Here is a 17,236-nt window from a genome sequence, read left to right as displayed (position 1 = left end):
AGCCAAACATTTCTGTGTGACTTGAAACAAAATAAATGATTCAGACCAGCTTTACAGTCTTTGTCTGTATTTCTAACAGCTCCATTTTATCGTGAGGATGTCAAAGAAGAAAAAAAATGATTTAAACGCTTTGTTTTTCTAATCTACAATCAAAAGGGGCAGGAAATAAACTAACACAAGAATCCCAATGTTAATACAATTACAGATGGCTTCAGTTTACCAATTTGGGAATGTGCAGATGCCACTAATAATTCAAATTCATAGTGGCCCAGCAGATGGAAACAAGCGATGCTAGTGTAGACAGATGACGCTTCATCTGTAACACAACTCCTGTTGGTGCAAACTGTACTGATTTGTGTATTAAACAGTCACATATGATCCATGTGATAATCAGTATGATAAAGCCAAATATATGTAATGGTTCACATGTCTAGCAGAGGCAGTGCAGACTTAACATTCAGGCTGCACATGTAGGAAAAAAAAACCTGGCGTTTCGATTCTTATCTGCGATGAATTGGAGTTTCAATGCTGGACAACACATTTAACACATCAAGTGTGATCTCAGGGTCAGATCGGGCTGAGTGCGTAGCAATTAGAAAACATACCATCTGTGGATACAAACATGTAGCTATCAAAGCCTTTTTATATCAGCAGTAAAAGTGAGCCGAGTGAGCGCTCGATGGATCTCTTTGGCCCCTGTGAGGCATTTATGACACTAAAACTCAGCAGATGGAACAATTAACTTTAAATAGACAGACAGCTTAGCCAAGTGTCTGCTTTGACCAAAAACACCGGAAACAGAGGGAAAAGCAAGAAATTGGCATTTAAATATGCATTACTGTTAGTACCACCCGACCATTACCACTACAAAAAAGAGAAATTATTACTTCCACTCGAAGAGGTAATATTGTTACACTCACATGACTCTTTATTCAGTACACCTGCTCAACTGCTCATTAACACAAATATCCAGCAGCTAATCACACAGCAGCAACTTATTGCATTTATCTACAACCTCAATGTAGGATCAGGATGGGGCAGAAAGATCTGGAAGACTCTGAATGTAGCATGGTTATTGGAGTATTTCAGAAACTGCTGAGCTACTGGGATTGTCCCACACAACCATCCCAAGGGTTTATTACATAGAATGGTCTGGAAAAGGGGACATATCTAATGAGTGGTGGTCGTCAAGATAAAAAATGCCTTGTTGATACCAGAAATCAGGAGAATAGCCAGATTACTTCAACCTGATCAGAAGGCAACAGTCAGTCGGTGAGAGGAACATCTCTGAAAGCACAAATGTCAAAGCTTGCAGCAGAGTGGGTGCCATTTCTGTCAGCTAAGAACAGGAAATCTGAGGCTTCAGTTCTCACAGGCTGACCACAATTAGATGATGCAAGACTGAAATGACATTTCCTGCTCTGATGAGTCTTAATGAGTCCAGACTGCTTTGAAGTTGTAGCAAGACACTAGTAACTAAAATAACTACTTGCTAAGTCATGGGATGCAGAAGAGCATCTATGAATGAACAACAGGTCAAACCTTGCAGCAGATGGGCTGCAGCAGCAGAAGACCACACCAGGTGCCCCGCATAAGAACTGAATATCGAGGCTACAATCACACCCACTGTTAAATATCCCAATTCTTTGATCTTTGGGCTGAAGGAAGAACAACACTTGGTGTATAAATGCTCAATCAACAACCTCTTTAATCAATACAATTCTCTTTATTCCATACAACACTGAGCATTACCAACGTCCGGACGGGAGATGTGAACGGGAGGGTGTCCGGCAAAATCTCGAAGTGTCTGACCGTTTCTCACATTCTTATAGCTTCAGCCCCCTCAGAACTAAGCATTCACATTCTTTCTCTCTCAGTGAGCCTAGGTTACGGCCTTGGCTTCTTGTGCAGTATGTTTTGTTCTTTCTACAATCAGAAAAGCACGGCCATGATTCTCTGCAAACAGTATTCTCTTTATAAATCAGCAGTATGAAGTACCATAGAACAGTGTGATTCATTCACAGTAAATAAGCAGTTTAATGTAATACAAATCAGCCTAAGCAATCTAATAATTTCACCTTCTAACTCAGGAGTATAATGCAACCTAAAACTACATAATGATTTCATAAGCTTAAATCAGAGGTATAATGTAACATAAGACAGTGTAATAATCTCACAACACTCACACAGGCCGGACATTAGAAGATTGGAATCTGCCTGGTCTGATGACTCGGATGGTGGGGGTCAGAATTTGGGGTAAACAACATGAAAGCATGGAGCTATCCTGCCTTTTGTCAACGGTTCAAGTTGCTGGTGGTGGGATGGTTAGGGGGATTTTTCTTTTACACTTTAAGCCCCTTGGTACTAAATGAGCATTACTTAAAGACCAAAACCTACCTGAGTACTCTTGCTGACCATCTCCCTACAGTACAGTGTACCCATCTTCTGATGGCTGATCATCTGAGATCTTCTCAGATCATCTGAGAACTTCTCGCAGGATCCCCCACAGAACATAGTCAAAAAAATACACGTAGACTAGTTGGGTAATCTCCCACACCCCTCCTATTCTTACTTTTGTTCTTCTTGTGAGCTTAGAAGCCTCTGAGGTGAGGTACCCCCACAGCACTGCACCCAGTAACTCCAAGAAGGCTGGGCACCCTGAACTGTCATTTGGCACATACGTATAAACAACATCAGGACTCAATCCACAATGTGAAGGTACAAGGAAGCAACGTTCTTGTCTACTGGGAAAAAAACAACATACAGGCAGCAAGATGATACAAGCATACCCGCTCTGCCCACCGCCAGGGCCTCCTTAAGTGCTACCTGACACACATTGCAGCCAACCACTTCACCACCTCCTGCGGGTGGTGGACCCAAACAAAGGCAGGCCCATGTTGCCAGGTTGGGGCACTCAAGCTCGCTCCCCAGGCTGGCTTCAGGGTGGGGCCCAGGCAGGGGACACTGGACCCTTGATTTTTTCTTTTTCAAAGAGGTCGTCTGAATTGCTCTTTGTCTGGATGCTATCAGGGGGCAAAATCTAATAAGAACGTACCCCCTGGATCCCATCTTAATGCCAGGTTCCATTCACAGTACATGAGCACATTAAATATTAAAAGATGAAAGCGCCAAACAGTTGAATGCTTCTTGAACATTTTTAACAGGAAATTGCTACACAGTAACATCAGCATTGGTTTTTATTGATTTGTATTTATGGATTTAACTCTTGCATTTTTCTTAAAATCAGAAACATATAGTTTTATTCCTGAACCTGTTTTATTCTGTCTCTGGAAGTATAGCCACCAAAAAAGTGTAGTAATACATTACTATAGTATTGACTTTAAAGTACTTGTCCAGCTTAAGCTTAATGGCCAGTTATTTGTTTTTTCCACTCCACTCCAGAGAGGGTTAGGGGGTTAGGGTTAGGCAAGTTTCTCTGCTTCTTCTCTGAATGCTCAACATTTAACGCTGTGAAAAACACATTTCATTTCCGTTTATGAGGGCATGGCTTTTCTCCTCTCAAATACTTGTGACCATATTAGCAGCAGCTCTACCTGCCTAAATCTGTTCTTTATTATTGCGCCTTAGTTTCTGCTTTTAGAAATTCTTTCTGAACACGAGGCTTATTAAACCCAGGTGTGCTGCCACATTCCTAAAACTGTCACAAAACAACAGAGAGCTCTTTATTGAATTCATTTTTTAAACTAACGTTGCTACTTTTTGTAGTTTTACATCAGGTGTTTACATCATTCATACTCCATGTACACTTTCCTCCAGCTCACTAAGTTTGTTGTTGTTGTTTTTTAACAATATAGTCTATAATATCAATGCATTTCTTTCTTTTGTGTATATTCTGGGTCTTGATTTTTCTCCTATCACTATATGCAATCATGGAAAATTGTCCCAGAAGCCTCGGGGAGCACATCCTGTTAGTTCCTTTGGTTACTCATATTTCCAGCCTTCCTCTTTCTAACTACTTTTATTTTTACCCAGAATGTTTCTTATAGTGGAGCAAGGTACCCTGACCTTATAGCTAAAGCTTGAGATTCCTGAATACTTTCTGAAAATTCATTTAGTTATTACAGCATGCCCCGAGTAGTTCTGTCCAGCTTTCAGAAATGCCTTTTTAATGAGATACAACAGTTTTTCCCATTTACTTTAAATTTTAATGGAGGGATTTTTTTATTTGTAGCAAGTTTGTGGTGGGCTAATGGTAAGGTATAGCTGGAAGCAATCAAGCTGGAATTTATCTCGTCGGTTTGTAAGCTTTTCTGCATTTACCTTATCTGCAGGCTCTACCAGAATGTTCTCTTTACTGTAGTAGTGATGTTTCATTAACGACACAGGGAAATGTCACAGAATAGCGATTAGCTAACATTCATGTCAAACTCCTCACTTTGCTCAGTGCTCAGCTGTTTGTTAGCCAGTTGTAACCAAGTTTCACAAAAACTACTCGGTGCCTAAAGGGCAACATCAGCAGTAAAATGTATTTTTGTGTTGAAACTGTAGCTTTGACTATACCTTTTTATTTTCACACAATCGACAGTATAACTTGGAACATAAATGAAATGTGAAAATAGCAACTTTATAATTATAGCTGATTTCTGTTTTCAGGTGTCCCAGTACGCACTTCATTTATAACACGCCATAAAAAATTCCAGTTCCCCCTCCTTGCTTTGTTTCAGATGCTGGTTGTGAGCACAGTCCCGCTTACCTGCAGTTCAAATCTTCAGTTTGCATGAGGCAGCCAATCACAAGGATGCTATAAGGGAATGGGAAGGCAGATAAGACTGCATCAAGATAAATGAGGATTATTTTTGAACTGAGTCATGCAAAGCCACTGTATAAGGATGAAAAAAATACAGAACAGGAAACGATAACAGGTCCTCTTTGAAGGGCATAACTCAAGTCCACTCATTTCAAGAGCGATTCTTTCTGTGATTTGACTTTTTAATTAATTACTGTTGTGTGTCTTATTGAACTGTGCTGAAGTCAATCTTTCACTTAGAATACGGCTTTGTATCAGTTTTAGCTTTCATATATAGTTTGGTATCTATTTATAAGAATCGTCGGTCCTTTATGTTTGAGGTTTATGATGTAGTCATCGAAGAGTGTTGTACTGGCGAGTGCCGCATCACTGCCATTGTCTCCAGAGCTGTAGTGTCTGATATAACGGATTTCTTTCTTTATCTTGCCTGAGTGATACAAAACAAAAACAACAACAACAACAATTTTCTGGTAGTGGTTTTTACATTCTGTGTCCAGCAGGGTGCAAGATTACAGCAAATTTTACAGCAGTGGTGATTTAAGCCCTGACAAATTTTCTGGGATACTGCAAATGATTTCCCTGTAAATGGATGCATGCGCAAATGCAGAGATATAATATTGTCTATTGTACTAAAGTCTATTGTCTCTGTCTCCTTTCCTGTAATCCTAACAGGAAGACCAGCTTCCTTTTTCCTGCACAAATCCATGAGTTTTAAGACAGACTGCACTCAGGCACACAGCTGGTGGTTCTGCATGCTCTCTGTAGTAATATATTCAACCACATGATCCAGTATAAATGGATAAGACAATAATTCTATATTTGAAATCCGAGCCACTGGTACGTGACATGACATAAAATAAAACAATAAGTCTTTTGGGGTTTTGTTATAGGAATAATCCACCATCATTATACAGTCCTACTGCCACCATAATTATCCCACACAAAAGACAAATTAAACACTTTTCACAACCTCTTCCAACTTGGTTACTCGAAGGGAAACTATTATCAGCTGGCTTGTCACTGAACCCACGTTTTGTTTGTTTGTTTGTTTTAATCAGTCTACCTTCAGTGTCAACATAAATCGTTACTCTTCCGACCGCACGGGAAAGCAGCAGTGCTGAGTTCACGCCCCTGGGTGAAACCCCTCCTCTCTCTGTAAATGTGCGGAGCAGAGCGCTGTGTGGCAGTACGGCGTGTGTGTGCTGGAGGTACCACGGAGGTTTCTGGATATACCATTCAGACTCTGAGGTCGAGCTCAACCAGTTTTGGATATTGGCTGTTTTTTCTTCTTTTTAAAAAATATTTTAAGGTAATTTTTTGTTTAACCGGTTTGGGTTCGCGGTGTGAATTACTCACTGTTCCAGTGACAAGATAAGATAAAAAGATTACTTTTGAATTACAGAAATTATTGAATTAATCTTGTTGGTCTTTGGTGCAAAATGTTTGTAGACTAGTTATCGGGCAACTTTTGCGCAGACTGTTTTGTGCGTTTCACTGATAACTTAGATATACTTAAGAAACGAGGTTCAATGCCAGAAACAGCAGTGAGCTAACGTTAATACAAAACTCTTTGCTCGGTGTTCAGCTGTTCATTAGCCAGTTGTAATCAAGTATCGCACAAACTGGTCAAACTGTGCCTTAAGGGCAAAGCCAGCAGACAAATGCATCTTTGTGATTTTAACTTTAACTTTAACTGCAGCTTTTTTGTAAGGGTGACAATATTATTAATAATATAAATTCACTGTAACAATGAAAACAAAAACGTTACAGCTCGTTGCTGACAGAATGAGAATTTAACTCCTGTCTTTTTTCAATATGTTCATATTCCAGAATAATATAAAATAAGGTCATTACCATTCACTGATATGTTATGGAGTCGCCTTATTGTTTCAGTTGTCCCAATGCAGTCTGTAGTCTATGCGAGAAATGGCAGGAAAAAACACTTAATTTCTTATTTTATAATAAGTTTCAGATTTCCTCTCTTGAAAAGGGTTCAGTGAATCTTTCTTGAGGAGCTCCATGCAGCTTCATTAGTCTTGCTTCACTGGAAGATTTCGTGTCCAGCCATGATCTCAAAGCCCAGACTCTTTCTCAGATAGACTGGAATACACTTCCACAGCCAGTACCAGCAGACTTGTTGGCCTGTGCACTTCCACACCGACTTTCTCATCAGCTGCTAAAGTATAGCATTAGTGGGCTTTGATCCCTTCTCATGCTGGGGGCCTGTGCTGCAGTCTCTAATCCAACAGGGAGGAGACCTGTGACAGAAAAGATTAATAGTCTCGAGTGTAATGAACAATCACAGCCATTTTCAAGTTTAATTTCCAAACTATGATATCATAGCAGGTTTGTTTTGTGCTGACATGTGAGGGGAAACTTAAAATGTTGCATTTGTATTTAGTGGGATTTAATCTGTAATTACAGGCAAATGGACAAACGTTAGGGAGACGCATGGTGTGACAAGACACTGTTTATTTCTCACTTCTTCTGTGCAGTTAATGTTTGCATCCTTCAGCCACAGCTCATCAGGAAACAAAAGCTCTGAGGCATGGCGCCCGCAAGCATTCCTCTGGGTATTAGTCTGCCCTTTTGTCAAGGCTGACTTTGTTTATGCAGTTGGGATAGACGTTGTGGCCTGTAGCTGTAATTTTCAGTCGAATCATTGCTATTGTGATATAAATCCTGCAGTGCTTTAATATGACAGAAAACACAGCTGTCCTTTTTTTTACTCACTCGTGTTTGGAAGTTCAGAGGAGGAACAGACGAGATGTTTAACCTTTCTCATCATCTCTGTGTCTTGTCAGAAACACCATGCCAAATTGGGGCGGAGGCAACAAGTGTGCAGCATGCCACGGGACCGTTTACCACGCGGAGGAAGTGCAGTGTGATGGCAAGAGCTTCCATAAATGCTGTTTTCTCTGCAGTAAGTACATCAAATGCATCAAAATGCAAATATAACTTTATCTGGAATAAGACTGAGCAACGTTCCTGTCATCAGCGTAGACCCCGCCGAAGCAGGACGGCGCTTGAACTCTGTTTCGCCTCCTCGGGTCACCTAAGAAAGCTTGCTCTGACATTTCGCTCACTAATCCTCACCCCAAACCAGCCTCAAAATGTCAGTGAAAATGTTCCAGTGAAGACCTCGCGAAGACATCAGGATATTTCTCCATAGAGCTGCTGTCAAGAAAAGAGCAAAACAGTGTGAGCCACAAAAGGCGGGTTTCTTCTTTTTGAGCAGCTCTATTACAAAGACAGCTTTGTCTGACCCAGGAGGTGATGAGCAAGGGCACTTTTTTGTCCAAATTCTCTGTTTTCCGACATTCACTGATTTTTAAGAAAGATAGCTTTATGCTGACAGAGAAGTCACACAGCCTCATATGACTCTGTGTACACTATCTGTGTCTTTGTCTCACCTATTTATTCACAGTCAGTGCCTGTGGCAACACATGGGGAATACTAGTGTACATGTAGTTGAAGCAAAGAGGAAGTACTGTCAAAAAACCTAAAAGTGCATCACAAACTGAGGAGGGCAAGTCAGGATTTAGGTGCCATTCAATGGGACATGCAAGTCTTGTTTTGACAGTGTTGGCTGGGAGACGTGCAGACGTGAATGGAGACATTTTTCCTGCCGGTTGTGTGAAATCTGAAACCAGATTCAGACAGTCTCGTAGCGAAGGCCATTGTGTAAAGAATTCAGCTAATCCCAGCAGCCAGCGTGGGCACAAGCGTGCAGCCTAAAGCACCCGTGGAGCCTTTGTTTTTACAGACGCTGCTTTCTCTGCTAAGACAAACCTGCCAAGATGCTGTCAATTTTTCCAACACCTTTGGTATACAGCCAGACTCAAGCTGGAATTGATTTTCTTTAACCTCTTACTTTATGTTATTTAAATACCTGCAGTTGCAATCAAAATGGTGTTAAAGTCATAAGAGAAAACACTGGAATTTGAAGAATCTGTTCTTGTTTTGTTGATTATTGTAGATGTGAACTTTAAATGCCAGAGGTCTTTGAACCTCTCATTCTTAGCAGCTGGTTCACATTCTTGAACTGGCTCTTCAGACCTTTGTGGCTATCAGATATTTTACTTTCCCCCCTTGGACACCTACTAGGAGTAACCCTTGTTTCTGTCATATCGTTCATCTGGACGTAGCGTTTTCAGTGGGAGAGATATTCTAATGTTCGTCATGTTTATTGATGTATACTGAGGTGTCAAAACTGGTCATTAAAGTTACACGGGAGGATAAAACAGAAACTACAAACAATCTTCTTTTCATTCCCACAGTTGTTGTTGACAGAAAGTGGACTGCTTTCAGCTGACACTGTAAATTACCCTTCCAGGTACATTATGTCAATTTAGCCATTCAGAACAAAGTTAGTTACGAGGGGAGCTGGAGGGCCATGTTTCGGACACTGGGTGGAGTACTCAAAAAATGAATTTGAGCCCTGCATGGCTAATTTAGGAAATCCCAAAGAATACAGAGTTAGAAGTTAGCATAATAGGTGACCACAGACACACAACTCACCTGCACTTTGTGTGCTGCTTGTGAGAGGGACGCAGTTTTTAGAACACTGACTTTAAGGGAAGAATGACTGTAAAGGGAAAGAAACAAGGAGGAGGAACTGAGGGGCCGCACTAAAAGCCAGTAAAAGATTGAATATGGATGGATCTGTGCTACTCTAAAGGAGTCTAATAATAAATATTAGAATTTCATCTAGTACTTAAAATCTTTATAGTATTTCAGACATGTCATGTGCTACATTTAGGCAGTAAATACATGTAAATGTAACCAAGTGAAAAGAATTTAGAAGACCTTTCCTCTCACTTAACTGCTGCTGTGTGTGTGTCCACAGTGGTCTGCAGGAAGGGTTTGGACAGCACCACTCTGGCCAGTCATGACCAGGAGATCTACTGCAAATCGTGCTATGGAAAAAAATACGGTCCTAAAGGCTATGGCTATGGACAGGGAGCAGGAACACTCAACATGGATCGGGGAGAACGGCTGGGAATCAAGCCTGAAGAGTAAGCTGGACTTCAATGAATGTTTCATTCATAGAGTGCCAAATCACAGCAACAGTCACCTCAAGGTCCTTTATATTGTAAGGTAGACCCTACAATAATGCATACAGAGAAAAACCCAACAATCAAATGACCCCATGAGCAAGCACTTTGGCGACAGTCAGGGAAACACTCCCTTTACATAATGATTAAAGCGTAACTCTGACTAACTGTGATCACAATGGTTATTGCAGTTAACATGTGCACATGGTATTTCATGACATCACTACTGTATGCAGTGATGTAACTTTGCTGTATACTGGCTCTCGTCTGAGTTCTGGTGATGTTTATTGTTTCTGTGGGAGTTTAAAAAGTGTTAACTTTGTGTAAATTCCCAACAGTGTTGCCAGTAACTATGAAACTATAATATCTTAACAAAGCATCATTCATCAGTTATAATTGCACAGATGTAATGCTGCGGTGTGGTTGTCGAGGCCACTGTGTAGTGTTGCATTATTTGTAATGATCTTTATAAGCTGTGGCTGCTGACTGTCACAGTGCCATTGTCAGCACGTACTTATGGAACTGAGGTTGAAGCTGATCCCAAATACACAAACTACTTCACACAAAAACCAGAAATAGAGGTTATTATGTAGCTATGTAGGTGAGCGCTGTCCTGTAAAATGAATCTTTGCCTGATTTGAAAATATCACCAGATGCAATTTAAATGCGTACAAATGGCAATAACAAGACAATCTGTATGTTTGCATACAGATCAGCTTGCCCGAGTAGTGTCGTTCAGAGTAAAGATTTCATAACCATGAACAAGCCTCTGCGCTTCACAGTCCCGGCCCTTTTCTGCAAGAACCACAGCGCTTTGAGAGAGGAAAGAAACCTTACAGGAATACTGGCAAAACTCCACTTCTTTATCAAATCCAGCTTGGCTAAGTCAATTCCCAGATGTAGATCCACAAGATTCCTACACAGTATGGAAGGAGTAGTATAGAATTTGGATCTGGATAAAGAGACAAAAAAAGAGTATGGAAACATATTTTTGTTTTTACACTAATGCGAATATTGTCTTTAAAAATGAGAATTTCTGGAAATAGATTCTATAACCAGTGTTTACCTCCAATAATAATCATTTGATTCAACAGGTTTTGGTGCAGAGCTGGGTTGCTTTAAAACTGTGAGACTGGGACCTGTCTTTGAAGAGGATACAGGCTTCTCACTGTCGACCATTAGCTACAGTAAAATGCCATGCACTAACCTTTTTGGGTTATAATGTTAGTACAGTTTGCATGTACAGTAACTCACAACACAGTACATTGTAACAGTGGGTTTAAATCCATTCCTTTACATGAGAAACATGTTTGTCCTTTGAGGTCTGATAAGATCTGATTCATCTGCCATGAAGTCTGCAGATATGAATCTTGGAAATGGTGTCATTTTAAAAGGGACCCAGAGTACAAGATGAGGCAAGTCTGAAATTCAAAGTAAAGATCTAAGAGTGAAAAACATCATCTAACCGAACAGGATCGTTGCTTTCCATCAAGCTTCCAGCCTGCAGCCCGGGAATGGGTTGGGGATATATTCTGGACGCTCCTAAGGCAAAATTGCATCCGAGGTTTTGTTACACTGCATAATTATTACCCTGCCTCAGACGTCAGGTGATTCGATTATGAAAGAGTTATTATGCAACCAGAAGGATCTCGCTCACCCTGCTGTATCCTCCATCACAAAGACCTTCATTCAGGGGCCACTGAGGCTGGCAGTCACCCTTCGATAAGCATTGCTCCGGGCCCCATGGTGCCCTGCTCATTTTCCCACCATTGGCAGAGAACAGACAGCAGAGCAGTCAGGTTGTTTTCTGGATCTTAATGTTTTGGATCCTACTTTGTTCAATACTAGCACCACAAATAGTCTGATATGTTGATTTTAGGACTCTTTGAATTTACAGGCCAATGTCAGTCTGACTGAAATGAGAGTTGAACATGTGAACAATAAATTAACTTTTCCTCTGAAATAATTTGCCGTATATTTATTTGCCCTTTCCCACCCAAGGACCCAGACTCACAGACCCACGACCAACCCCAACCCATCCAAATTTGCTCAGAAGTTTGGCGGTTCGGAGAAATGCGCCCGGTGTGGAGACTCGGTTTACGCAGCCGAGAAGATCATGGGGGCAGGCAAGGTGAGAGTTTTACCTGAAGTGTGTTTAAAGATCACACCACAGACCTTCAGTCTCTCTGCTTTTCAGGCTTTAGTGAAACTGGCACACAGTGTCCACTTTGTAGGGCTTCACCAAAATCACACAAATGCTTCATGTCAAGGACACGTTTGTCGTTCTCAGTAGTGACGAGAACTAAAGTTTTGTGTGGTTTGATGGATCGTGACCCCCATGAGCTGGCACATCACTGAATGCTGATCGATCCAGTCTTGGACATAAAAACACAACAGCAGGGACGTGTTACTTTGCGTCATTTATAGTTGGTTGCTCAAGGTTCACAATACTGAAGTCACAAGCAATCCAGTGAATCAAAAGCTTCGGCTTCAGCTGACATTGGATATGCCTAATATGGTCGTGTCAGGCACTAAACTCTGGTTTGTGATAGGCAGCCAATCAGAGAGTGCTTACGGCAGATCTGCAACAAGGATTACTGTGGCTCATGCAAAGCTACAGTCGAAGTGTCTGAGATGACAACAAACAGAGTTGAAATCAGCATATTAGCTGCCCTTTAAACGAGAAAGATGCATCTCTGAATATGAATCCAATATGAACTTTGAATTGAGGCATCTGCTCAAGACATTGTCCAAGTCAGCTATTTAACTTTCACTAGTTCAGCCAAGTTTAAAAAATTATTACCCTTGGCACAAAATGTTATGAATTTATTATTACGTTAATGTGGACTTGCTTCAAGAACACACAACTGCACCTTTGTGCTGTTTTTGTTCTGTTTGCACTGTAGACACCTTTAAATCAGTTTGATCGATGGCAATCTGCAGTGTGATTTAATGTTATTCAGAAAACACTTTTCTAGTGTGCAGACTCCACTCAGCGCTACACAACTCTCATCAAACACAGCTTTAGCATGAACAGTCCCAGCACAAATGAGGTCCTTGAACTCCACTGGATCACAGTCTGCAAACCACAGGGGTGAGACTGGTTTGACTGGATTGAACACACATGGTCTTGCCTGTGCTGAACCACACGCTGGAGGTTTGCTGCGGTTTCTCCTAATGAGAGAACGCGAATGCTGTTTTTCTGATTGAAGCCGTTCCACAGAGTCTGGATGGGAGCTTCCGGACAGCTGGTGTTAATCGGACTAAGCCTGCTATTGTCAGTGCTCTGATTTACGTCTAGGGACGTATCGGCAGGATGTTTTCAGAAATCAATAACTCTCAGAGCAGTTGCTCATATGAAAAGCTGTCCATGGAGGACAAACGATTTGTGTGCTGGATTTCTGTTGCCTCTCAAAGTGGGAGGAGTGGATCATTTCCTGTCAGTGATCACTTGTGGCTTCATGCATGAGCTGAGTAACAGCTGGTGACGTTATCAGAGCTGTTAATGTGTTTCCTAATGGGAGGAGAGGCTCTTCTCATTGGCTAAGACATGACCTGTAATTTTCTGTGTAATGAAAACGCCCCAGGCCGTGGGAAAGCCAAGTTGCTTTAATTGGATTTAATAAAAGCACTGATGATACATGATCCAAGAAGCCTGTGCAGGTATCAGCTGTTATAGAATTGACCTGACATTGTACGAGCCTTGCAGTTTAATCTAGCTGTGGCATAAAAGCATAATAGCTGATCAAATGAGATCAAATCTTCCTGCTTTTCGTTGCAGCCATGGCATAAGAACTGTTTCCGCTGTGCAAAATGTGGCAAGAGCCTGGAGTCGACCACCCAGACTGAGAAAGATGGAGAAATCTACTGCAAAGGTGAGACAAATCTAAATAATTTGCAATGCTTCATTCCAGCATTACAACAGAGTGCTTCAGACACAATTTAGATTTCCTGAAAAGGTTTCCAGAAACGTCTCCGCTACCATAATAACTCCACCCAGGAATTAAGAGAGATTACTTACAGCTTCTACAAAGCAATCCCAGCACCAGCGCATTTTCCCACTGGATAGATCGACACTCCATTAATCAGTCAATGAATAATATTCAATTCAATTTTAACTGAGTTCAGTTTTAATTCAGTAATTCAGTTCAGTTGCCCAGACCTTACAATGATACAGAGAAAGCCCCACCAATCAGACGACCCTCTATGAACAAGCGCTTGGCAACAGTGGGAAGGAAAAACTCCCTTTTAACAGGAAGAAACCTCTCACAGGATCAGGGAGGGGCGGGGCCATCTGCCACGACCAGTTGGGGTGAGAGAAGGAAATGTGTGGCATACCACACTTCATGGCTCGAAAGTCAGATTGAAAATGTATGTTGGAGAACACTGCTGTTCAAACCTGTTTGTGTGAGGGAACCGGTCAGATTAAAGTTTGCTTAAAAGGACCTCCTCGTAATCCAAAAGGAGGAGAACTAAAACTGTTTTTATTTTCCACACAGCTGCACCAAGGCTCCGTGTTAAGTAAATAACACAGAGTAAAGTTGAGTAAAGTCCAGGAATAACAATAAAAATATGGAGCTGGAAATGATTGTGGTAGATTTGCTTTAATGCAGAAACTGGAGTCAGGTTTGTTTGGACTCCCCATGTCCTCAAATATCTAACCAGGAAGACTGACAAGTGGTATTGGAGTGCAATGACATTTGGTACAGGGTTTCAGAGCCTCTTTGGGGTAAATGTGTGTGTTCCTTTAACTTTCTGCTGCCATCAGCATTATTGAAACAGTACAGCTTGTGACCAAATACCTGCAAAGCAGATAACATTCCATCTGTCTCTGATGTACATTTGGTTAAACGCTTTTTAGCATGCTAGTATGTTAGCATGTTCATTGGCAGCATGCTAATGCCATTGCATTTACATACATCAGTCTCAGGACTGAGCCAGGGGAACATTTAAAGCTGCTCACTTTTAAGATTGTGCTGTGTGTCCTGTTAGTCTTGTGACTTGCACAAGGGATGATGCCTTCGCATAAAAGAGACAGAACGGTTGACTTGTTACTCACAAACACAAAGTCAGCTAATTAGATCAGTAACGGCATTATGCAAATTATTCTCTGCTCCTGTGCCAGTGAATGTGACCATATCAGCAAAAAGTCAAATGGGATGGACTTTCTGAAGTGAAACATGCTGTAGCTGGTGTTGTGTCGCATGTTTTCTGTGGGTTTGGCTCTGTCATATTAACAGAGCCTCACCAATTTGACCTCCACAACAAGCTCTCTCCTCTCAGCACAATGGGATGCTTTGCTTGAACAGAAGAGTGATACACGCTGGCAGAAACAGTCGTAAACACAACTGTCAGCAGATCTTGTTTGCTGTACGTCACAAGGAAACCGTGCACTGATGGGCAGGAATGTTGCAACTCGGCTCTAAAGACAAACACCCTCAGCTCTGCTGCCGCTATCAATCAATCTGACAGCTCGCTGTCCTCTAACAGACATGTCCGCTCTCTGTTTCAGCAACATCTGGATGTTGTTACGGTGCCCCGCCTGAGTGTTTCAAAGACAGATGTGGACAGCAGATCCGATGTTTGTAGACAGAGCTCAAGGAAACGCTGCGGTTTATTGAATGAAATCTAGGAATGCTACACAGAGAATGGAAATTCTGCAGGTCTTTGTTTTACCACAATCCAAAGAGCGGGGGTATTGAACCTTAACACGTGCATGTTAAATAAACAGCTAAAGCTGGGAAAGCAGGCGCTGCTGCTACTGAAAGGACTGGAAACACGTACACACAGGAGGTTTCTGTTGCAGTGATTAGATCTGCTCAGTCACTGGGTCATAGAGGTCAAAACTGTAAGTGCAAGCGACAGGAAAACAAACTGCTTTCACAGCAGACATCTTGACACAGTTGTGTTAATGGTTAAATCCACCTACGGAGGTCCTGTTGGTTCATGATATTGGTTGGTTAATGGACCAAACGAATGGTGAAGAAAGGCGATTTTAAGTGAGTTTGAACGTTGCATTGTTGTTGGTGCCAGACAGGCTGGTCTGAGCATTTCAGAAACTGCTGATCTGCTTGGATTTTCCCCCCACAGCCATCTCTAGAGTTCATCAGAGAAGGGTCCAAAAAGAAGAGAATAGCCCGACTGCTTTAAGCTGATAGGAAGGCAACAGCAACTCAAATAACAACTCATTACAGCCAAGGTATGCAGAAGCATCATGTACCACTCCTGTCAGCTGACAACAGGAGTCTGAGGCTACAGTTTCGTCGTGATGCGTGCTCAATCATCCAGGTAAGTAAATCTCCAACAGTTGATTCTGTTCATCTGGACGTAGCGTTTTCAGTGGGAGACACGTTTCATGAGAATTTGCATAATCATGATGAAGGAACTGACCTCCCAGCTGTTTGTTCCTTCAGTGGGCTGGTTTCAGTCATTATGCAAATGTACTGTTTATAAGATTGGAAACCTGCAGTCAGCTGAGATGAGTGATGAAACGTTTCTCCCACAAAACGCTACGTCCTGATGAACAGACACAACTTTTGGAGATGAGGCTACAGTTGTCATGAGCTCACCAAAATTGAGCAACGGAAGCGTGGAAAAACATTCCCTGGTCTGATAATCTTGATTTCTGCACAGTAGGCTCTGCGCTTGGCATAAGCACCATGAAAACATGGATCCAGCCTGCTTTTTATCCCCGCTTCATGCTGGTCATAGTGGGGTAATAGTTTGGATTTTCTTGGCACATTAGTATCAAATGAGCTTTGTTCACCGCGACCCTGCCTATGTGAATACAGTGGATGGCTGCTTCCAGCAGGATGACACACCATCTCCAAATAGTTTCTTGAATATGAATAATTTCATTGCATGTAACAGCCTTGACAGTCACTAGATCTCAACCCAGTAGAGCACCTCTGAGATGTAGTGCAATGGGAGATTCACAACCTGGATGTGCAACCAAGCAAACTGTGATGCTGTGAAACAATATGGATCAACGTTCAGAGGAAAGTTTCCAGCACTTTGTTGAACCTGTGCCACCAAGAATCAAGTTGTGCAAGGAAAAGCAGCTCCAACCTAACATGACACAGTGTTGTTAGCTTGTGTTGTGTGTCATTTCAGGTTTACACAACAATAAATAATTTACTGGTAGCAGTGATTTAAGAAGCTTTCAAATAGAATGACAATTAGAAGTAGAGAGGTTTGTTGATGTGTCTTCTTTCCCTCCACAGCATGTTATGCCAAGAACTTTGGCCCCAAAGGGTTCGGTTATGGCCAAGGAGCCGGTGCTCTGGTTCACGCTCAGTGATGGCTCGGTGGGACCACAGTCACTCTGCCCAACATGAACACATTTCATCCTCTATGCTTTGATGCTTAAAAGGTGCTGTTGATACAAATAAAATAAAAAACATGAACAAAC

The 17,236-nt window shown here is 41.7% G+C and overlaps 2 protein-coding genes across 2 annotated transcripts in view; one reads left to right on the top strand and one right to left on the bottom strand.

Moving 5' to 3' along the window:
- The window catches only part of LOC113009462 (serine/threonine-protein kinase pim-2-like), a 512,014-nt gene that overhangs the window by 108,806 nt on the left and 385,972 nt on the right, over positions 1 to 17,236 (bottom strand). The window lies entirely within an intron of this gene.
- Positions 5,924 to 17,235, top strand: csrp2 (cysteine and glycine-rich protein 2). The gene is made up of 6 exons (XM_026147778.1): positions 5,924 to 6,077; positions 7,573 to 7,691; positions 9,618 to 9,786; positions 11,827 to 11,956; positions 13,607 to 13,700; positions 17,049 to 17,235. Exons 2-6 carry the CDS (start codon positions 7,580 to 7,582, stop codon positions 17,123 to 17,125), a joined length of 582 nt encoding a protein of 193 aa, XP_026003563.1. The 5' UTR covers positions 5,924 to 6,077; positions 7,573 to 7,579; the 3' UTR covers positions 17,126 to 17,235.

Source organism: Astatotilapia calliptera, chromosome 17, assembly GCF_900246225.1.
Source record: "Astatotilapia calliptera chromosome 17, fAstCal1.2, whole genome shotgun sequence".
Classification (NCBI taxonomy): domain Eukaryota; kingdom Metazoa; phylum Chordata; class Actinopteri; order Cichliformes; family Cichlidae; genus Astatotilapia; species Astatotilapia calliptera.
The sequence above is the reverse complement of the archived record's forward strand: the minus strand, read 5'-3'. Positions and strand labels throughout refer to the sequence as shown.